General features: G+C 25.2%; 6 protein-coding genes across 7 annotated transcripts; 4 read left to right on the top strand and 2 right to left on the bottom strand.

Annotated features, from left to right (window-relative positions):
- Nucleotides 1-103: 103 nt before the first annotated feature.
- On the top strand, nt 104-1,511 carry LOC112601019 (short coiled-coil protein A). The gene is made up of 4 exons (XM_025348419.1): nt 104-384; nt 473-589; nt 1,063-1,149; nt 1,241-1,511. Exons 1-4 carry the CDS (start codon nt 321-323, stop codon nt 1,381-1,383), a joined length of 411 nt encoding a protein of 136 aa, XP_025204204.1. The 5' UTR covers nt 104-320; the 3' UTR covers nt 1,384-1,511.
- A 1,126-nt stretch (nt 1,512-2,637) lies between these two features.
- LOC112601010 (fibroblast growth factor 1-like) lies at nt 2,638-6,282 on the bottom strand. Its single transcript, XM_025348407.1, has 5 exons — nt 6,181-6,282; nt 4,317-4,527; nt 3,300-3,394; nt 2,927-3,221; nt 2,638-2,871 (listed from the first exon to the last, which is right to left on the bottom strand). The coding sequence occupies exons 3-5, from the start codon at nt 3,347-3,349 to the stop codon at nt 2,686-2,688; spliced, it is 531 nt and encodes a 176-aa protein (XP_025204192.1). The 5' UTR covers nt 3,350-3,394; nt 4,317-4,527; nt 6,181-6,282; the 3' UTR covers nt 2,638-2,685.
- A 511-nt stretch (nt 6,283-6,793) lies between these two features.
- LOC112600224 (renalase-like) lies at nt 6,794-7,783 on the top strand. Its single transcript, XM_025347403.1, has one exon. The coding sequence runs from the start codon at nt 6,794-6,796 to the stop codon at nt 7,781-7,783; it is 990 nt and encodes a 329-aa protein (XP_025203188.1).
- Nucleotides 7,784-7,820: 37 nt separating this feature from the next.
- LOC112601000 (zinc finger CCCH domain-containing protein 15 homolog) lies at nt 7,821-11,380 on the bottom strand. Its single transcript, XM_025348399.1, has 7 exons — nt 11,142-11,380; nt 10,847-11,027; nt 9,477-9,718; nt 9,289-9,408; nt 8,983-9,192; nt 8,791-8,916; nt 7,821-8,086 (listed from the first exon to the last, which is right to left on the bottom strand). Exons 1-7 carry the CDS (start codon nt 11,211-11,213, stop codon nt 7,886-7,888), a joined length of 1,152 nt encoding a protein of 383 aa, XP_025204184.1. The 5' UTR covers nt 11,214-11,380; the 3' UTR covers nt 7,821-7,885.
- A 3,381-nt stretch (nt 11,381-14,761) lies between these two features.
- Nucleotides 14,762-17,160, top strand: LOC112595813 (lariat debranching enzyme). Of its 2 annotated transcripts, none has more exons than XM_025341185.1 (8): nt 14,762-14,909; nt 14,991-15,207; nt 15,265-15,556; nt 15,653-15,753; nt 15,840-15,975; nt 16,206-16,420; nt 16,511-16,962; nt 17,027-17,160. In XM_025341185.1, exons 2-8 carry the CDS (start codon nt 15,011-15,013, stop codon nt 17,131-17,133), a joined length of 1,500 nt encoding a protein of 499 aa, XP_025196970.1. In that variant the 5' UTR covers nt 14,762-14,909; nt 14,991-15,010; the 3' UTR covers nt 17,134-17,160. The 2 variants fall into 2 exon arrangements, with proteins under 2 accessions (XP_025196970.1, XP_025196960.1); XM_025341175.1 differs by having other exon boundaries at nt 14,762-14,919.
- Nucleotides 17,161-18,308: 1,148 nt separating this feature from the next.
- LOC112595825 (UDP-galactose transporter senju) lies at nt 18,309-21,361 on the top strand. Its single transcript, XM_025341197.1, has 5 exons — nt 18,309-18,561; nt 19,120-19,234; nt 20,226-20,272; nt 20,364-20,851; nt 20,932-21,361. Exons 1-5 carry the CDS (start codon nt 18,447-18,449, stop codon nt 21,202-21,204), a joined length of 1,038 nt encoding a protein of 345 aa, XP_025196982.1. The 5' UTR covers nt 18,309-18,446; the 3' UTR covers nt 21,205-21,361.
- Nucleotides 21,362-23,689: the final 2,328 nt, after the last annotated feature.

The following is a 23,689-nucleotide window of genomic DNA, read 5'->3' as shown; positions in this document are numbered from 1 at the left end:
TAGTTATGTTGGCAATAATAACTACCTATATTATTATATCTAAGCTGTGATGTTCCTACCACAACTGCATGATATCATTCTCTTTAATCGCTATCACACGATATCTAGAAATTCACGATTATCGACAAAAATGTAAATATTAATAAGATATTACAATACTATGCTTAATAGTTATTGACTATTGTTGCCGTACATTTTGTGGTAATTTGCTGATTTAAATTCTTCTAAACTTCTAATTTCCAATAGAACCCCTTCCTGCCGGGATAACAGATGCATTAGTGCAAAGACGCCAAACGTGTACGTGCATATACGTACCTAAGATGGAAGAAGACAGAGATAAGTCGCCGGAAGACAATATCCCTTTGGCGGACGATGATCCTCAAGGTATGTTTTGAACTGTATATTTATTTTGCTAATGATTTATACTTTGGTCGCTTAATGAAATTGCTTCATTTAAAAAAAATGATTATAGCCATTATTCATGATGACCAAGACATATCTCAATGTTCTGACATCATTGTACGCAATCAAAGTATGGATTCATTGCAGTCGTCATTTACAAATGGTAGTAATAGTCCAAGCAGAAACAGTGAGTATTTTATGTATATTTTAGGATTTCCATCTGTACTTTTGCACCAGAACATTACTGATTTTCAGTATATAGTTTCAATATCTTTTAAATTTCATTCAGAATTTTCAAAATATTGCTTTTTAAACATTAGTCTTATATTTTAATTTGTGTTTTATCTATACTCTATAGTTAGAAGTATAAACATTCAAAAACAAAAGATAATTTTATTCAAATCCATTTACTTAGAGTAAGTCTATTTTTATGCACCACTGTGGTGCAGGCAAGTAGGGTACTAAGCTATATCATTTTATTTTTTTATTCATTCTATGATACATGAGTAATAACCATGAATTAATTTTGAATGAATGGAAATCCTTATTTATCAATATTTACAGCAGATTTTTTCAAAGCTCAATTATTTCTATAAAATAAAATAATTTATATTATATTATCAATCTAAATATTTGATTTCCTGCTGCCTGATTTTATAGGTTTAGATCGTGATATGAGTCCTGATGAATTGGAAGAAAAAGCCAGGCTTATTACTCAAGTTTTAGAACTACAAAATACATTAGACGGTAAACATGTTTTTATATATTAAAATACATTACATTGAAAAAATAAAATAAATATATGTATAAAGTTTATTCATAATGCATTATTTTTTAGATTTATCTCAACGTGTGGATAGTGTAAAAGAAGAAAATTTGAAACTACGATCTGAAAATCAAGTTCTTGGCCAATATATTGAAAATCTTATGTCTGCATCTAGTGTATTCCAAACCACTTCTCCAAGAGTAAAAAAGAAATGAAGAATAGATTATTTTTGTTTATTTGCTGCCATAAACAATGCAAATTAATTAAACCTAAATGGTTAAAATACGCACAAAGCTTTATTTACTTTAACCTCAAGTCTATAACACTACATAAACAAATCTTTTTTTAAAGTTATTTATTTATTTATGCTATTTAATTTATAAAATCTAAGTTAATTTTTTTTTTTTAATTCAGTTATATCAATACTCTATGTGTAAAAACTAATAATTTATTGGCAAAGTTAATTTTTTTATCTTATTCTCATTGTACCAAATTGTAAAAAGTGAATCTATTTTATTTATGTTGAACATATTGTCTAATTTTAAATAATTTCTAGATTGTAACACATTGTGTATTATGTTAAATTTCAATTCTCACATTCCATTCATATTTCAGTATATTGTTATCAAAATAATGATTTTATTTTTTTGTAATTTCTTATTATTAAGTTTTAGCATAAAGCTATTAAAAATAAAGTATGTATCTCATTATCAGTATTAAACTAATTAAATTGAAATGTAGGTATATTCTCAAAATGTTAAATGATTGCTTTAAATTTTAATCTTCTTTTTAATTTATTATTATTGTTATTATTTAAAATTATAGAAGTTTAGATCTAAATTTAAGTATTTTATATTTAATATTGTCTTATTTGTCCACAATATATCAATGACTATACACAATTCTAAAACAGTTTAGTGGCATCGTAAATAGTACAATTAATTCTTCAAGTAGTTTTTAATTACATAGACACTTTGACACCCAGGTAAATAGTGGGAGACACACTAAGCCTCAGAAAAATTAATGGGTGAACTGGTTATTTTCTTTTGAAACAGAATGTAGAAAACACAAAAAATATTACAATACATTTTTATTTTAATATAACAAAGAATTTCAAAAACAAATTAAAAATACTGACTAGTGGCTAGCTTAATACTCATAGCAGTAACATCGTGAATTATAAATTATAATATTAACCTAGCTTTTGTTGCATTGGTTTTACAGTGCTTTAGTTTCACAATAAAAAGAAATATTCTTTGATATTGTTTTCTTAATATAAAAATGTGAAATGAATAATAAAATAATTGTATTGTATGCTAAATAAAATACACTTTTACTTAAAAGTAAATGTTATGAATTTAAAAAAAAAAAATAAGTATAAATAATATTGAATAATGTATATAATATGTCCAGTTAGAGAAAAATATAAATAAAATTAGTTAAATACATTGATATATTATTTTATTCAACTATTAAACAATACAATTGTATTTAAAAACAAAGAATGTAATATCATATTATACAATAATTGTTAAAAAATGTGTAGCATGTTGTCCTCTTTTAGTGGTCGGGCCTAATTTAATTTTACCATTTTTTTTTATAGCTACATACCATTTTTTTCGTTGATATTTCAAAGATAGGTATGCACTGTAAGGACCTTCGGGTTGTTCAATGAAAATAGTTGAATTGTTGTTAGGATCAGCCTAAATTGGAAATATCAATTAAACATTTAAAAAAACTACTTAAATTAATTCCCACCTCTCCGTAAAGAAGTCCATCTTTATTCATAGCTAAAAACAAATTTGCTTCAACTCCTTTAATACGAACATGACCAGGAGATATTGATGTGAATTCCATTATACAATGACTATCGATGTCATCATCGGAACTGGATACTGTTCCATTTTGAAGAATTAAAATATTATACCCATGCCTGCAATTTAATTTCATCCTGCGGCCATAATGTTTAATCGCGCGTTTGTCAATAATTACTGGTTTTTGATTCTTCTGAGAAGAATGACCATAAGACACGTGTACATTACTCAACAAGTGACTAACAAATCACAAAATTTAAACAATAAAAACATTTTGTTTTTAATATCAGTAGTAAATTTATAACCTTTCTACATACTTAGAAGCTGCACCATTACATGTTTGAATTTTTTCTTCTTGTTGATCCATGAAAAATGTGAAATGTGATCAAAATTAATTACAGTAATTTTGTTACTAGAAAAATGTGTTATTTATTATTATTTATTATTTCAACAAAATGTTTATTAACAAAATCAGCTTTGTTCAAGTATATTGTAGGATTTACTAAAAAAAAAATAAATAACAACCCACATGTCTACATTATGTATTATATTTATGTACGATATGTCATAAGAGGCAATACTGTAATAACCATTGAGGCATATGTGGGCTTAACGTGGGCAGACTACTAACAATCTAAAATTAAATTTGTATTTTTACCTTTAACCCCTCCATAACTTAATATAAAGTAATTTACAATATAGGCTATAAGTAATGTATAAAATCATATAATTTATTCTACAAATTTTTGACATATTAAAAGAGGGATAACGCCATTAAATTAATAGGCAGGTAGTAACTTGTGTTTATGAACAAAATAAAAATATATTTAAGTATAGTAGGGGCGCCTATGTTATTTCGTCGATTTTAAAATTAATATAACTCTATAGACAGTTTTTCTAACGCTTAATTCTTACTAAATTAAAATTCAAAGTTTAATTCAAGTCCATTCGTTCAATACGTAGCTAATCCTAAATAAATATTTAATCATTATTAATATTAATTTAGGTTTACGACAATATGACATACAAATTTGCCATAGGTCATTTGGAATGCTACTAAGTAATATCAAACATTCATAAAATCAAATACTTTCTATCTATTAATCTCTGAATTAAGACTAGAGTAGGTATATTAAAATTTAATATATTCAGAGGTAGGTAAGTAATAATATATTAACAACATTGTCCAGTTTTATAGATACCTACTTTTTTTTTTTTTTTTTTCCTTCTTGAAACCGGGAACGGGTGGGAACTGTTAAGCACAATACTGCCCTCCCGAACCCGTATCGTTTATTCACCATAACAAACAATTACAACAACATAGCGATACATACTATATATACATACGTGGGGGTCTCTAACCACCCTAGGTATTTGGCCTTCAGCCCACAAACTCAACCACCATATATTAATCGCGCCTGTCTGGACCGCTCCGCATCCTCCTTCCACCAGAGAATCGCCACCACCATTCTGCCAAACGCCAACCTCTGCTTCTCCGCCATGGCCTCAATACGTCGCTTCCATATAATATAATGTAAGTTATATCTAACAAACATTTTTTAGCTATCTTAATGATATGCTTAAATTCCCATCAATATTTAATTATTAAAAATCTTAAGTCTGTTATAATTCTTAGAAATCTTCTTCATGGTCTGAAATTAAACTAATTTCATAAAAAATTAACCTTAATCTTTATAAAGAAAATTATAAATACCTGCTTATCTACCTATATGTATTTTTGATATTTTTAATATTTCTGAAAAACCAAAGGAACTTAGAATTAACTGCCTATATTCAAGCCTTTATCTCTAATTAAAATTTAGTTGTAAATAAGTACATTATAATTTAGTATTATTATATAAACCAAATTGAAATAGTAGAATATTTTAAATAATTATAAATAACACAAACAAAACTAATTATTTAAAACACTTTCATATTAGGTACCTACCGACTACCATGAATCACATGTTCTGAGAAAAAATGTAAAAAACACGAATAAGTGAGATACGACTGTGGGTATTGTTCTGCTATACATTACATTTATTATACCTACAGTAGGTGTCTGTAAACGGATAATTTTTAATTTTTATGAATGTATAACTGCGTTTAATGTGAATTCAATAATTTGTTTTCTCATTTTGAAAAATAAAGGAAATTTTAATCTCTCTGAAGTATTAACAAAATTCAATTTTTTATCGGACACCTCCTTCAAAATTAAAAATCGAAGCTTTTCTTCAACTACTTATCGTATTTTGATTCTATTATATTTTCATACACGATACACATAATAATAAAAAATACACATCATTGTAAAATCAATACATTTATTAATCCGCTTAGAATTTAAAATTGCTAATTGGATATTTATAAATTGTTAACTAAAAAATAATTTGTACATTTTCATGATTTTGTTGAAATTTTAACTATAAATGCTTATAAAAATATTGTACCTATGTAATTTTAATTTTCTTAAATAGCTATAAAAACAACTTATGAGAATCTTGTATTAAATTGACAAGCTTTTTGAAAGGCAAACATTTTTTAACGAAATATATAAAAAAAGATTATTTTAATTTTAAATGTCTATTAATAGCTCAAAACTGTAAATATTTAAAAATTGTTATTATGTTTAAGAAATGTTAACACAAATCTTCAGTGAAAAATAAAATTATTCGCAGTAATTCGTTTTCGAGTTATCTAAGCTGCTAAAAAATAAAATTGGTTCTACCAAAAACTGATTCTAAGCATAAATTTAGATAAGATTTTTCGTATTCTTTTTTTCAAAGTATTTATTAGAAATTTTTAACACAATTTATATCAAAATTTACTATTAGAAATCAGGAACAACTACCAAAGTTGAAATTGAATCATTTTTACTGTCCCATAAAGTGATGGTAGATGCAAAAATAATAAAAATCATTTTATCAATATATTCATTGCTCAACTTAAAATCTAAAATATTTTTATATTATTTATTTAATGAATTATCTAATTATTCAATATAAAAGCTTTTAAGATATTCTTTATTTGAAAATATTAAATAGGTAATAAATAATGTTTATAGTGATGCCAAACCTATGCATCAACTGAAGCGATCACTTCATGTAATAAAGAGGGAGGGTGGTTTTATTTGTATGTGTTTTTGTTTTTACATTACATAATACCTAAACTAAATAATTAAGTAAATAACTCAACTTATTACTTATTAGAGGTAGATAATTTCCTTAGTGGTGGGTGAGTGTGTAAATATTTTGATTTTGCTTCACTTAAATTTATATGACTCGGCGCCACTGAATGTTTGATTTTTATGTAGTTATGAAAAATTATTTTTAAGCAGAATGTTTACTTGTAATTTGTATAGTTATATATTATCAAAAGACAGTGCTATTTAAAGTTCCGTTTCGTCCATTGTAAAACATTTGTAAGTATGTAACTATAATAATTAATAATCATTTAAATCATAGTTGCATAAACTAAAATTAAAAATAGAATGATATTCATATTTTATCTAATTTTTGATTGTGAATTGTGATAGAAATTATCAATCATAGAAAAGCCATCAGCTGATTCATCTCCCTCAACAATAAATAATTTTATTGTGTGTTATCAGTGTTATCACTCATTAACTTCGTATAGTGTTCACTGATAAAGCGCAAAAATTATTGAATACATAAACATAATAGTTATTACTTATTAGGTAACATATTACAGTACATAATATAAAATATTTTATTTTCAATTTTCATACCATTCCAGGTACCTTAACTTATTACTGTATTAAATATATTATTTTCAAATATTTAATATAATGAAAGTGCTTTTAATTGGCTGTGGACTAACTTCTACAATAACTGCATACTTGTTACGTACCCGTATACCAAATATTCATTTGACACTATGGGACAAAGCCAGAGGCCCAGGTGGCCGCACTTCAGTTCGCCGTGGCCCCAATGGTACATTTGTCGACCTTGGTGCTCAATTCATTAGCACGGATGCATCAACATTGTCAAAATATTCTATTATATACGAACCATTAATTTCTTCAAAAACATTAACACCTATGAATTGCAAAATCGAAGGATTATCAGACTCACACCAAACACAACACTTTATTGCGCCATCAGGTGCAAACTCATTAGTGAAATATTTTTTGAATTATGCTAATATAGATTGTACTAAATTTGAAAGGAGAGTTAGCGCAATTACTTCTACAGGTAAAGTGACATGTATTTGTGGAAGTGAAGAGTCATTTGACATAATAGTGATAACAGCACCAGTACCACAAATTCTTCAAATGGATTGTCCAATGTCTCAAACAGTTCGCTCTGAACTAGAAAAAGTTGTTTATAGTACACGTTTTACATACAATATGTTTTATCAAAAACCTGTATTAGAAACAGAATGGGACGTACAATTTTTAGATAATGAAACATTCAGATATGTTTCTATAGAAAATAGAAAACGTGAACAACATACTTCACCAGATTGTGTAGTTTTTCATACAACCAAGGAATTTGGACAAAAACACATAAAAGAAACCACAGAGAGTATGTTTCAAATGTTAAATGATGAAGTAAACAAATTATTTCCAGAATGGCCATTACCAGAATCATCCAATGTTCATAAATGGTTATATTCACAAGTTACAACTCCTTATAGTAACAGCCCTGGATGTGTTATACTAAATGAATCCATTCCAATTTTAGCTGGTGGAGATAGTTTCACCAAATCAACATTTAATGGTTGTATAGAATCAGCACTTCAAATTTGTGAGACTATGGAAAATTTAAAGTCATAAACATGTATACTTTTTTTTTTAAATTAATAACAAGGAGGAAATGTTTTAAGAGCTCTTATTAAAAATAATTATTTGTTAAAGCAAGGTTTTTTTTTTTTTAATCTAATTTGTTGTATCATCATCTAAATTCATTTCATTTAATTCATCATCCAGATCATCAAGATCTTCATCCACAAAAAGGTTTTCATTGATCGGGATTGTAGCTATATCAGAATTATTAAACCGATCCTGGGGTAATCGGGTACCAGTATCATCTACTTCACTTGCTTCCATTTCTAATGTTTCTAATTGAATTTCTCTAACCTATAAAAATTATAAATTACATAATTAAAATAAATAATATTTATATGCATCAAATAAAATATTCTAAATTTTATCTAACAGAAACACAGTAAAAAATTAAGTTAGAAGTATTTCCAAAAATTGGTACTTGTTTGATAACACCTTGCCATCAAATTATCAAAGACTTTTAAATAAAAATTCTATATTTCTATATGTCTTGAATCTTAATAGATAAGTATATAATCTATTTGTGGAAAAAGGGTGAGTATATTGTAGAATATGAGAAATTTAATATCATAATATTATATTAGTATGTTATTGGGTTATTGCTATATTGTATTTATAGTTTTAACTTTTAAGTAAATACATTTCTCATAAAAATTTAAAATGTATTTTAAATAGTCAAGAAATCATTATTAGTCATTATTTACTTATATGTAAGTATGAAATAATAACTATGCTACTGTAAAGCTCTATATATTGTTTTTATTTACTTTTAATTGAAAGTTGCTTTAAGGTAAATAAAAAAATAACCCCCTAGTATAGGAGAAATGAAAAAAGCACCAGAAAATTATCTAAAACCTATCAAATCAAAATTATTTCTACACAATTAATATAAAAATATTTTATGATTTAAGTCAGAGAAGTACTAAAAAAAAATTTGGTAGGTTTTTTCAGTGATTGCTACAATATTCAATATTATATCTATTAAATTTAAAACTTACTTTTACATTTCCATCAACTTCTTCATCTTCATCACGTGTATAAGCATCAAATGCTTCTTCACCATCATCCATTGAATCACCAATTGCCATTTCAGGATTAAATGAAAACATTTCACGACCAGAAAGCTAAAGAATTATAAATTATATATTTAATTAAAATCATTAAAAAAAAAAAAAAAACAAATTACAAACCCCAATTTGTCTTCCAGCTTTATAGTCTGTTCGTTTCTTTTCTTCATCTTTAATAATTGCATCTTTCTTTTCTCTAACTTTACGTTTTTTCCAAGCTAAAAAGCTTTCTAAGGTTACTCTAGTAAATTTAACAGAATTCAATGCAGCTCGTTCTCTTTCTATTAAATCTTCTAATTGAATTTCATCCTTCTTATCATCTTTTTTCTTGTCCTAAATATATTTGATAAATTATAAAGGGGATAAAAATGTTAAATAGATATCATAATATTTAAAAATTGTATTCCATATTCAACACAAAAAACCAACCTTTTTAAGAACAAATCCAGGTGGTAATGCATGTCTATAAATACAAGAGGTACCATTTGGACATGACCAAAACCAACCATATTTACTTTTTTCAACAGCTTCCAAAAAAAACATGCAAATCTAAATCAGAAAATATATTGCATTAAACTGTAGGTTTAAAATAATATGAAAATGTCTAAGTTACTAACGATATCAGTTGTTGGATGTTTTTTATCAGTTTCTCCGTGTTTTTTGTTTACAACTTCTTTGAGCTTATCTTCATCCCAGTTTTCCATAGTATCGTTTTCTTCACCATCTCGTAAATCTACATACATACTTCTTTTTTCAGCTTTCTTTTCAGTAGCCAAGTCGTGAGAAAATTTACATTTTGATCCTTTAGCACATTGACCTTGTTTGTAAAAAGCACATAGGATGGATTTTGGATCAGCACCTAATTTATTATAAAATATAATCATTGTTTATTAATAAATAGCAAATAATACATAATATTTTTCCAATTAAATAAGAGATTCTGACAAAATATGATTCTAGTTTTATACCAACTTTACATAGATGGTGTTGAAGTTAATTTTAAATATGAAATCTGAGAGGAGGTACCAGTAAAAAATGAATTTGGTAAATTAAAATATGGGAAAATTTTATATATCCAAGAATCAAAGACATGTTTATTAATATTCTAGAGACTTATATAGACAATATAGTCCACTATTGCTTTACATGGTACATACAAGGGAGTGTATCATTAAAATAAAATTCAGAATGAAATTTATAATGATTATGTTAATCAATTACTTGACAAGTTTTTTAATAAACAGACTATACACAAAGTTTAGATTAATTATGGAAACATTTCTAAAAAGGGGGAAAGTAGGTAACTATTCCGCGTGTTATAGATATCTCACCATTCAGTAAATCACTGTGCTAAATTTGAATTCAATGATAAAGAATTGCACATAAAAAATGATACTGAGGGAAGATGATTTATCAGCTTATATTACCAAGTATATTTAATAATGTTTTTTTAATAATGCTATTAGTAATATAGCAGGTTAAATTAATTTTTGTTGAAAATACTGCATTTATAATATTACCAATATTTTAATTATTATAATATCATGAATAATAGTTATTTTTAGAGCCAATATTAAATTAAATAGAAAATTATGAAAAGATTTTTAGTATAAATAGGCAATTTCATAAAATGTATCTAAATGTTTTTAAAATGTAATTTTGAATTAAAATATATTAATAAATGTAAAAGTATCAAGTTCCCAAAATAAAATTTTTAACTACAAGAAAATTACTTAAATAATTATTTTTTGTTTTGTAACTTCTAATATAAAAAAAAAACTTGTTTAAGTTCTTTTTGGTTTCAGTATCAACTACTTATATGGAACCTTTCATTGAATTTTCAAATTTTATAAAAAAGAAAATTATTTAATAAAAACTTAAAAATTAAAAAAAACCGTTAAACTGAGAAAAACCAATTTAAGTTGGTAAAAAGGGATGAATTTTTAAGAACTTAAAAGTAATGTTTCAACTAAACCTAAAGTTATACCTTTTTCAACTTTTTGAACTGGTTTAAAAATCAATCCTAATTCATCTTTAGTTTTATCATCCTTTTTCTTGTCATCTGTTTTACGCGCTGCTATTCCACCAGATTTAACTTGTTTCTCGACTTGTTGAATGAATCTTTGTTGTTTGGCTCCTTTTTTATTTTTTAAGCCAAAAGTTTTATCCTTTAAACCAAGTAAGAATGATTAATAAGATTTTAATAAATACCATAGATTTTTTTATAAATGTGTGCTAATTGTAATAGTTAATATGGATAATTATAAAATTTAACAACTTACTTCGATAACTCGTTCTTTTTTCTTAGCATCAGCTTTTTTACTAGTTCCCTGTGCTTTTGTTTTGGGAGGCATTTCGTTTGTTATAAAACAACTAGTTAAGTATAAGCTACTTTAATAAATAATAATAGTACTGTTAGTATTCCAGTTTTATGTGTATTCATAAAATAAAAAATGTACAATAATTAAGATATATTTTATGAAAAAAAAAATAATAATAATAATTAATAATAACTACTAACTATGAACTATAGTAAGTTGAAAGTATTATATCAAGATTTATGAACGATAACCTCAAAAACAAAAAATTGTAAAATATTCAGTGTGTCAAATACATAAATAATATATATACATATAAACCATTGATAAAAATATTATACAGTATTAACATAGATAATAGTATCTTAAATAACTAATAATCTTATGATGTGATAAGATCTATAGAATATTAATATCAGATGTTGAGATGTTCCCAAGAACTGTCTGGGTTTTTAATTATTAAGTAGTTCTTCCGATGACAAAAACAAGGTATGCAATGAACACTAAACAGAACTCTTATTAATGCTTAATAGTTATCTATACCTTTGACGGTCGATTTCTTCGGCAGGTATATTTAAGCATAGCATTAATAATTGACAATATGGGTAAGCAACTGACGTGTGAAGACTTGAATCAAACCTGGAGTTTGGATCTTTACAATCATACTATTATGATTCTTCGTTCTTCTCCTTCAACATTCATAATATAGAAATCATAAATCTTACTATAGGCAATAAAATGCAGGGGTGGTCAACTTTAATAAATTTGTGATCGACCTCTGAACAGTCTGAACTTTCCTAGGTGGTTGTTGTGATGAGCCAAAAAAAAAAAAAAAATAGAAGATTTTCAGCAAACAAAATATATTTTATTTGCATGCGAGTTACACTTTTATTATTTGTTTTCTGAAAAAATCCAAGAAAAGACAAAAGAGAATCGTGATTAACCTGTTGGCCACCCTGAACATAGTGCACCAAAAATCACTAGTTAATATTTATTAATTTTTGGGGACCATCCAAGTTTATTGTACATCATGTTTATCCAATGAAAAAAAATTAAGACCTAATTTAACTTGTATAAAAAATAAATTTCTTGCCTGCAAATTGAATAAAATTTATCTATGGACCGCCCATTTGATGATCTGTGTAATATATTAAAATAATATACTATTTTATCAATTTATTAATTAGAAGTGGGTTAAATTTCAGAGTATGGTTGTGAACAAAACCTTTTAATGTAAAATTGAACATTTTAATCACACTTGATAAATGGTTATAAGCCATGTATTTATATGCAGATAACTTCCAAATAAACTTAATGAAAAGTGAATTAATGCACATTATCTAATACATATAACACACAGTATATAATGCAATTAGAATGAACATTTAACTCTCCAAACAAAAAAAAAACTAGTATAGATAAGGGTTGAAGAGTATATAGTATATAGTCATATAGACAATTAATAAAATAAAAATGTATTTAACATTTAACAATAAACACCGGTAAAATTTTTGGTTCAAGTTTTTTGTAGTTTAAATTAGTTATAGAATTTCAAATGTTTGGTTTGAGTTCAATTCAGTTTGATTTTTTCGAACTTCAAACAGTTTGACCTACTTCTTGAATTTATATATTTTTCAAATACAAAATGATGAGATAAACTGTTGCACCTCTCTTGTTGCTGTTCACTGGCCTTATAATGCTTCCCTTTACATCAGAAATATGATATTATTAATGATTAAAGATCTTGGCTTTTTATTCACAATAAACCATAACCTTAACCTATCCGCACATTGTAACCTTATACAGGAAGTTATAAAATGTTGTAGGCTTTGTGATTTTTCAAAGAATTACAACTTTAAAAGATCTTTAAAGTATTGTATTATTTGTGTTGTAAATTAGTACATCAAATTTCGGAAAATAGATTAGATGTCTAGACTGGCATAACTCTGGAGACTCAAATCAGTTAATAAGAATCCAATGTAAATGTTTCGAAAATTGGTTTTCTCTAAATGTATCCCACAGGGACATATTGAAAATAACTAAAAGCCTATTGCCAACCAACTTAATATTTCATTTCTGGCAAGTCATCAATTTAATGCTCGCCAAAAAATCTTAAGTGGTTTATTATCTGAAACAATCAATTTATCAACTAATTTATCTTAAATTAATTGTAGAGTTCACAATTTACACGTTGAACGAATAAATGCCACTAAATTTAAAATAATACATATATACTATTATTAAATTAAAGGTAAAAACATTAGAGCATCATGGTTTTTATTGATGTTTTAACTTTAAATGATTTATAACTAAGTAAAATTTTAAAACTTTAAAAAATATATATCAATAAAAGCCTATACAATGCCTTAGAGAATATTTTATACCTTTTAAGTTTTATTAGTGAAGTGCTAGGAGACATTTAATTATTTTGTTGATAGGCATTTCGCGTTTTAAAAATTAAATTCATATCAAGCGTAATTTTTTTAAACTAATCTATTTAATTGCATTTCTTTAAAAAAAAGAAAATTCAACAATAAAATTATTGAGCTTAGTTATTCAGAATTAAAAAAAGTGACAATCTAGTATAACAAAAAAAACTTGAATTTTAAATATTTTAAAAAAAATTCAAATTTTAACACCCAATATAGGCAATTATGTAAATATATAATTTTTGTACTGGATTTAAATACAATAAAATAAGTTTTATATATTTCATATATTTACTTACATTTTAGTTTATACAAGAAACAACTATTAACTTAAACTACATAAATTTAGAGAATACATGTTATCATAAAACAATTTAAAAAGTTGAATTTCTTTAACTATATTATTTTAAGATTAATTCCATCACCATTCCCTGTATTTTTTTTGCTGTACACCTGTAAGTATATAGTAAGCCTTGTCTGGATGTCTGATACTCATTTGCTTATGTTTTTGAAAAGTTTTGCATAAATTGTATAATCGTTGATCCCTGGTAACAAAATAACAATCCTTACAACGCTTTCTTACTTTTCCAAAAACTTTAAATCCTCTAGAAGGGACTATAGATAATCCATTAACTGATGGTGTATGTAACACTGATAATACTTGAGAAGTTCTGTTTATTATTGTAGCTTTTTGGAATAAATTGCTTAAAAAATTCATTCTGAAAAATATATAACAATTATAAAATAGTACACATCTTAATGTCTTAATAATATTAGAAAACTATTTATGTATAAATAACTGAAAGGTTAGGATTAACCTACATCGATTGTCAGTCTCTTCCTTGAGAATTTTGAAAAATTAGTTAACTATAGTAAAGAAATAATCATTCAACTCCTATCTATACTCTTTAGTCTTTAGTCTTACACGAGTGAAAGACCAACTTTTTAGTTTTTACTATCAGTTATCATCAATGTGACAATATCAGTATTTTTTTTTCCTTATCAAATATATTTTCGTGATTACCATAAATATAATATGATTTATCTCTATACAATAATTTGAACCACGATTTAGGATTTAAGATTTATTAAGTGTTACACACTGTTTATCACTATCATTTATCATAAGACTTTAGAACTAAAATTTTAAAATTTAAAATAGTAAGTTAAATTATATAATCTATATTCTATACATTAATGTTATGGTCTAAGAATAAAGACTAAGAAGCTAGAATTTTAAATAAGTGATACTCTTTGACTAAAATATTTTATTGAAAATACAAATACTTTTTAAGCTTTGGAAGTGAGTTGTTGTTAGTATGTTTCACTATTTATATTATTATTTTATAATTTAAATGTGTCTTGATAATTTATTGGATTATAGATATTATTAAAAAACATATAATGAAAATTGCCATTGAAGGCTGTGCTCATGGTGAGCTTCAGCAAATCTATAATACAATAGACTTAATTGAAAAACGTGACAACATAAAAATAGATTTGCTAATATGCTGTGGAGATTTTCAAGCAACACGAAATAATGAAGATCTATTAACAATGGCAGTTCCACCTAAGTACAGACTAATGTGTACTTTCCACAAGTTAGCATTAAAATTAAATTAATATTTTCAAAATAAAAGAAATTATTTTTTATATAGATATTATACCGGAGAATTAGTGGCACCAGTTTTAACCATATTTATTGGTGGAAATCATGAGGCTTCCAATCATTTACAAGAATTAAGTTATGGTGGTTGGGCAGCACCGAATATATACTATATGGGTTTAGCTGGTGTAATTAATATTGGTGGTATTCGGATTGGAGGATTATCTGGTATTTATAAATCAAATGATTATATGCGAGGTAGATATGAAAAACAACCATACACTGAACAAACAAAAAGAAGTATATATCACATTCGACAATTGGAAGTATTTCGATTAAAACAAGTAAATATAAACAACTTAATATTTATTTCTAAATTGAGTTAAATTTGATATGCTTCAAAATTTTTTTAAATAAATATTTTTATTCAATCTTTATAGCTAAAAAAACCAATTGATATAATGTTATCACACGATTGGCCTCAAGGAATAGAAAATCATGGCAATTTAAAACAATTACTTAAATACAAACCTTTTTTTGAAGTAAGCACAATGTTTAATAAAATACGTTTTAATCCTGATTGATAAAAAAAAAAACATCAATTTACATTTACTTTCATTGTTTCAGAACAGATATCAAAGAAGGCAAATTGGGTAGTAAACCTGCAAGAGAACTGTTGGATGAATTAAAACCAAAATACTGGTTTTCTGCTCATCTTCATTGTAAATTTGCTGCCATAGTAAACCATACAACAGATGATAATGTAACTAGTTTTGATATCTATCTAAAAATGTGTTGTATATTATAAACTCTCATTACTCTGAAACAAATATGAGTTTTAATGATTGGACTATTATTTAATGTAAATTAATAAATCTTTGTATTTAATACTAGATAAAAGAATGATGTAGGATTAGTAAATGTATTATATGCATGATTGTGTATTATTGTTTATTGTTACCTAATAATATTATTTAATTTATATATTTACAGGAAAAAATGGAAAAAAGATGTACTAAATTCTTGTCACTTGACAAGTGTTTGCCGAAAAAAAGATTTTTACAGATTTTAGATGTTCCTCATGATAATTCTAAATCAATTAATTTAATGTATGACCTTGAATGGCTTTCAATTTTGCATCTTACCAATCATTTGTTAAATACCAATAGTAACATGTATTATTTACCAGGACCTACTGCTTCAGAAAGGTTTTTATATAAATTATTTAAATGCATTCAACTTTGTATCAATTATACTGCTATTATTGTATTTACAATAAATTATTAATTTATATTTAGGTGTGATTTTACCCCAACTGAAGAGGAAATGACAGAGGTTCTTAACATGTTTTCTCATGACTTGAGAATCCCAAACAATTTTATTCCTCTTGAAAATTATAATTCTAAGACAAACCCACAGACAGCTATTTTTTGTGAGAAATTATGTATTGATGACCCTCTTGCTTTGTTACTAGGACAATGGTCTCGTTCTAACTTAACTGAAAACGAAAATGAAATGGATTCTACATTTTCATCATTTGTAAACTCTACTGTGTGTTCAAATAATGAAGATGAAATAGAAGATAAGTCTTCAGAAAAATTACCAATGTCCCCATTTGTATTACCTGAACCAAAAAACGATAGTACATATTCAAATATTGACGAAAATTCATTTTTGAATAATTGCTCAAGCACCACAATGTCAAATACATCTATAGAAAAATCTGATGAAGATGTTCACCAATTTCAAGGTAAATGTTATAAAATACTTAAATATTTCAAATATTTTATTAAATATTACTGAAAAAATTGTAGATGCCGATATAAATGTCATAAGTCATGAAGTAAATAATATAACTGCTAAAACAAAATGTTTAAAAAGAAGGAATTATCAACCTATTTCTGATAATGATTGTGAATAATATTATGAATTGTTTTTTATTTTTTTTAAAAACTAATGTTTATACTTTAATAAATAATTTAAGAAATTTAAGTGCTTATATTTATTTTTTGCTTCTATCTATCCATCTTTTCTTCGGTTTTCCTCTTCCTCTCTTTCCTTTTACATTTATTTCCATAGCTATTCTCATTGTCCCCAGTCACCTTTCCTCACAATATGATCAAATCATCTCAACTTATTTCCCCCCTCATTTTTTCTACAATTGATACTACTCCTATTCTACCAGTAAATGAATACATTTTTAAATCTTCACTTATAAATCCCACCATAGCATTCTGATCTCTGTTACACTTACTTTCTGTTATATCATCCACTGTTAAACATTCCGATCCTTATAACATAACTGGCTTCAAAATTGCTTCACATAATCTACCTTTTAATCTTAACATCATCCTGCCATCCAAACTACCTTGCGTTCTTTCCTCTCCATCCATTCATACATTCCATATATAACCCTATTTCTGACGGTATCCTCAAAATAACCATTCTTTTGACTTTTGTACAATTCCTCCCAAGTACTTCAACATATTTACATAAGTCTTTACACATTTTACCATTCATAGTAATCGTATTTAAAGAATTTGTAAATCTTTAAAAACTGCAACTAATTATTTCCCTAAACACAAAAATGATTAAATATAAGTAATAAAACGCTTATTTGAAATTGAGTGGTTTAAATAAGCAGGTACTTAACAAGTCAACAAGGTGATATATCATAAATATATATACATACATATTATAATAGTATATAGTCTATACTTTATGTATTCACTTTGGTACTTAATAAAAACCTTAAAATATAAATATTACTTTATTATTACCAAATGGCTAATACCTATATTGCAATCGTTGACCTATAAACATTAATCAGTACAAATTCATAATAAAATTATGATTTCATTTCAATATACTCAGAAGTCAGAACACTCAGAACAGATTAAACACGTTAATGCGTTATCGTTTTGTCAACGATATTTCCGGTATTGTTATCTCTAGTGTATATTAACATCACAGAATATTTATTCTATGTTAACATTACGCCTGTATCAAGTATCTATCAACAGTATCAACGATTTATTTTTTTATTAATTTTGAAAAATGTAGTCATCATTGATTAATGATTAAGTATACTTATTATTTAATTAAATGTAATTATTAAGTATTAATATTTTCGTATTTTTTTATGTATAAATCGTATTTTATATATTTTTCACTCCTACGTTTCGTTCAATTCACGTTCAATGCGGAATAGTATAATATTATATTAACTTAATAATGTTAGCAATCTCGTCATTAACTATGTGGAAATCCAATAATTGGGCTAGTTTGTTTCCCACTAAAACATCGTTTATCGTATTTGTCTTGTACATAGCACTATCGATGAATCATGGTAAAAATTAAAAACTCAATTACTATTAATAATTTTTTTTTCTCATTCTGTTGCCTTATGATAAACTCAATTAATGATAGTTAATAGATGAATTTATATTATGTAATTGTTTTTATGTATGAAAAACAAATATATTGATATTGGTGAGAGTATAGGAAATGCTTTTTGTTATGAAAAAATGTTTTAAAACCATGCATGGATGTTGTACAAATGCACTGCGTGGAGTGCTATTCACATTCTCCATGAAAATTTTCAATAAATTTTTTCATAACTTTACACAATATAATTTACATTATATAAAAAATGATTTATAACTTACTATTTATTAGAAATTAGTTTAAATGTTTATTTTTATTTAAATATTATTATACAACTATATAGATATATTTTTTTTATAACTCATTAAAAATAACCAAAAAATATGCTTTCCTAGGCCTTGGGGCCATTAACAGTTAGGACATGCATGGATATTACTAAGTCAATATTTTTCCTTTGATATAAACACTAAGTAGGTATAATATTTTATTTGAATATATTAAAATTATTTTTCTTTTGCAGGATTGTTAGTAAAATTATCACAAGAAAAAGGCATTTACAACTATAATATTGTCTCAGTAATTATTTTAACTGAAGTCACAAAACTAGTTATATCCTTTTTTTTGTTTTGTAAAGAGTAAGTAAAGTTTTTAAAATATCTATAGTATAATATTATTTATATTTACTTACCAAGATAAAATAATAATAGGTTAATATTATTAATAGCTCTCCAAACTTAATTTATATTTTTACAAATTTTAGTCTTATTCATTGCAATTTATATTAATAGGTATATTGTATAAATCTATATTCTTTGTAAAAATAAAGTACTTATAAAACACTATTGGGTTTGATTTTTAATTGTATCCAATAATAAAATCCTAAACAAACTCGAGTTACATTAAATTAATATAAAGTAATAAATTATTGAATTTTGTAAACATTTTTATTTACTTAAAAATACTATATTTTAATTTAGGGTGGACTAATATTTTATATTACTGTTAATTTATATCTGATATTTTGATACATGCTACTGATATACAACTTGTTTAAAAACAATATTTTTAGCATTAATTGTGAAATGATATAATAAAACCAATATTATTTAGTTAAAAATTAAAAATAATTATGTTAATTTTAAATTATTAACACAGTCTTAATATTTTACATTTACAAGTTCAAAATAAATATAGTTTAGGTAAATACAATTTAAACTTCAATAAATAATAATATAAAAATACATATCCATGTAATATGCTGATTAATAGCGTAACTAGGAGATGATATAGGTGTTATATCATCCCTCCAAATCTTTTATTTTTTTATTTACCATGTTGATTGGTTAGAAAAATAAAAAATAAAAAACATAATACATGGACTTTTATAAATTATAAGGTATAAATGTTGGTTTGTTTAACCTATATAAGTTGTAACAATTATGAAATATCCATATCATCCCCTTCCAAATGATCTATTTGTGCTGCTGATGCTAATGGAATTTGTTTTTATTTTTACGGTATAGATTAAATAAAAACAATATCATCTAGGTATAACAATAGATATTAAGTATTAATTTTATTATCATTCATCCCAAATTTTAATGATTGTATATTTTGTTTTTTCAGCAATCCTTTAAGAAGTATTATCGATCAGACTAGACAAAACTATACAGGTCAGTACTTATTGATCTTTATTAACAAAATGTTTACATTTTATATGTATACTTTATACTTATATATATATATTTGGATTTTTATTATCAGTACTCGTTCTTTACATGGTGCCAGCATTTCTCTACTGCCTTTATAATAATTTGGCATTTGTGAACCTATCAATATTTGACCCAACTACATATTTTATTCTTCTTCAACTAAGGGTTATACTCACTGGTGTCGTATATCAGTGTTTGTTTAAAAAAGATCTCAGCAAAATTCAATGGTTATCTTTAGTCCTTTTGACTATTGGATGTATTATAAAAGAGTTAAAAATGGAGGGCAATATCCAACAACAGTCTTATAGTTTTTTCATAAGTATATTGTTGATGTTGACTCAAATACTTTGCTCGTGTTTAGCTGGTGTCTACAATGAATATTTACTTAAAAAAGGTCAGGGTATAAATGTAAATGTCTATTTGCAAAACATATATATGTATACTGATTCAATAATTTGTAATTTATTATTGTGGATAACATTTAAACATAATGAAAACAAAAGCAGTGTTTCAGAAACAGACATTTTTAAAAACTATATGGTATGAAATTTATTACATTATTATTTATTGTTCTTTGTTCTTTTTATTAATTAATTAAAACAATTGCCATTATTTTTTAGGTCATGTTTATTGTGATAAATAGTGCTATGTATGGTGTTGTAACTAGTTTACTGCTACACAGCTTAAATTCAATCATAAAAGTTTTTGCCACAGCAATTGAACTAGTCCTTATTGCTGTATTATCGTGGGTATTTCTTGGATATCCAATTACTTTGCAGACTGCAGCAGCTGTATGTATTGTTTCGTGTTCTGTGGTTGTTTATGCCATACATCCTATTACAAAAAGTACAATACCAACTACTAATTATAAAAAAAATATGACTAATATTTAAAATTTAATTAAATAAATAATTATAAGAATAAAATATTATATTTACCCACCTACTTAATATCTTAACACCAAAATAATGGATGTGTGTTATTATATGAATTATTTATTTTGTATCTATAATTATTAATTCTATTATTATTTTTTTCCTATACCAATAAGTACCTAAGTAATATATAACTAATAATATTATTATGATATATATTTTGAAAATCAAAACATTTGTATTGTATTGTTTAATAATTCCTATTTTTTATTGTATAAGTAATGATTGAAATCTTTTAAAAGAAACCAAGTTATTATACCCACGAACATATTCTGTATTATACTGTAATCTAATTAACTTAACCCGTAAATATAAAATAAAATGTGATAATGTTAGCTTTAGTTAATTATTATAAATTATTTATTTTATAAATAAGTTACTTAATATCATTGTTATTAGTTACCAATATAATAAAGTCAGAAAAATGTAATTTATTTTTGTTGTATAAGTTTTAATAAACAACAATATATGTCATCAAAATATAAGTCTAATAATAAATATTACATTCAATTATTATTTAATTAGGCTATAAATAATACGTATATGTTACTTAGTGATATGTATTTCTGCATTTTTTTTTTAATATGGCACATAGCTGATATACATTCAAAGTGAAAAATTTGAATACTATTTTCCTTATTCATTATACTTCTATGTTGTGTTTTAATATAGTTACTTATTTATTTTCATCTAAATATCCCTTGTCACAGCAATTGACAAAAACCAGGAACTTACTCGTACTGTTGTGTAGTTGGAGTCGAGTGTATTTCATTATTAAGCAATGAATAAATTAAGTCTGAATTTTATGATTAATCAATAATCATATAGTAGGTATGTAAAAAAATTCTGTAAGGAGACTTTCAGCTTTGATACTTTATAAATTTATAATAATATAATTGTATTTCTTTAAGTAATTTACTTTTCTATTAGTACCTACAGTTTTATAATTCAGTATTACGGGTTATTTGTATCACTGTTTGTTAATTTTTGTCGAAAAAAAATAAATTTGACTATCTTGTTCTTAAATATTGTAATACTCTGAACATATGTAGGTATATCATTAGTAATTGGGATTAGATGTTCTAAGAAACATTTTTGATAGTAAAATTCCTTTAATAATTATAATTTATAGTTAAAGCTGATTTTGATCCTAAAATATTAACTTTAAAATTTATCTGGTTTAACTTAACTGGTCGTTAGGGAAAATTTATAAATTAACGAATAAGTTCATATAAATTTCACCTAACGGATATATATAAGCACGCCCAAATTATATGTAAATATTCACCTAAACAATATGTTATTTTGGGTTATTTGCCCAAATGAAAGCTGTTCCGAAATCTTATATTTTAGAACCTCGGTATATAATGAACAGAAAATTGATAATATCTATTATTTTCAAAACATTTTTACTAATTTATGTTTTTTGACCAATTCATTTTTGATTTTTACATACATACTTACTAATTATTAATTGATATTAATTTAAATTCTTGTAAAGTACAATCTAAGTATTTTATAACTCAATTTACTTGATAAAATTTTATTGAGACAGCCAATGCATTCTTTATGTTTTAGGTATAATTAGGGGGTTACCAAATTCTAATATTTAACTCGTAATTAAAATTAATTGTGGTAGAAAATGGAAATATTATTAATTATTGTGGTTGTTATTATTATTATTATATTGACATATTAGCGGTAAACGGAAAAGTCGATTTTTTACGGAAAACTGCAGGAACATCTCCTATATACCTATTATGTACGCGGCGATTAACTAAACATTCTCAGTGCTAACCTCTATTTTTTAATTTAATAATCAATTTAATCAATATTTTAGGTTCTGGGTTTTTAAGTACCTATACATAATGACTTAATTTTTAGATAATTAAATTTTGTATACCATTTAAGGAGTATCATATGGCAATAGCATAGCAATACCTAGAGTAATTTAATTTCTTCAAATGAGAATCTTTTTATATTCACATAAGATGATTTTGATGAAAAATGTTATGTAAGTATCCAAATTTAAATTAAAATGAGTTAGGTTAGGTTAAAATATGGTTTTTAAATTAACTTTCAAAAATTATAATTTGAATAAATTCGTTATTATTTATTAAAGGAAAAAAATGGGAGTCAGCATACGCGGTGTATCAATATATCATTCTTTACTTGTTTTTTATACAGTTGTGCAATATACACTGTACTTATAAACTACTAATTTTGTATATTTCTGTTAGTGTACGTCATTTATACATATTATGGTTTGTGGGTGTTTCTTAACTCCCTAGTTTTAATTGACATTTGACGCGCATGTGTCCTGCATAAATGTACAATTCCTGCACGGACTACCATTTGTGGTGGGGTGGTTAAGGGAACATAAGAAAGTGTCCCTCTGCTCACCCGTACATGAAGTATGTGCGTCGGTCGCCGAGCGTTAAGT

This window comes from Melanaphis sacchari, unplaced genomic scaffold (genome assembly GCF_002803265.2).
Source record: "Melanaphis sacchari strain LSU unplaced genomic scaffold, SCAv2.0 Contig0_pilon_pilon, whole genome shotgun sequence".
In the NCBI taxonomy this organism is placed as follows: domain Eukaryota; kingdom Metazoa; phylum Arthropoda; class Insecta; order Hemiptera; family Aphididae; genus Melanaphis; species Melanaphis sacchari.
This window is presented reverse-complemented; position numbering and strand designations above follow the sequence as displayed.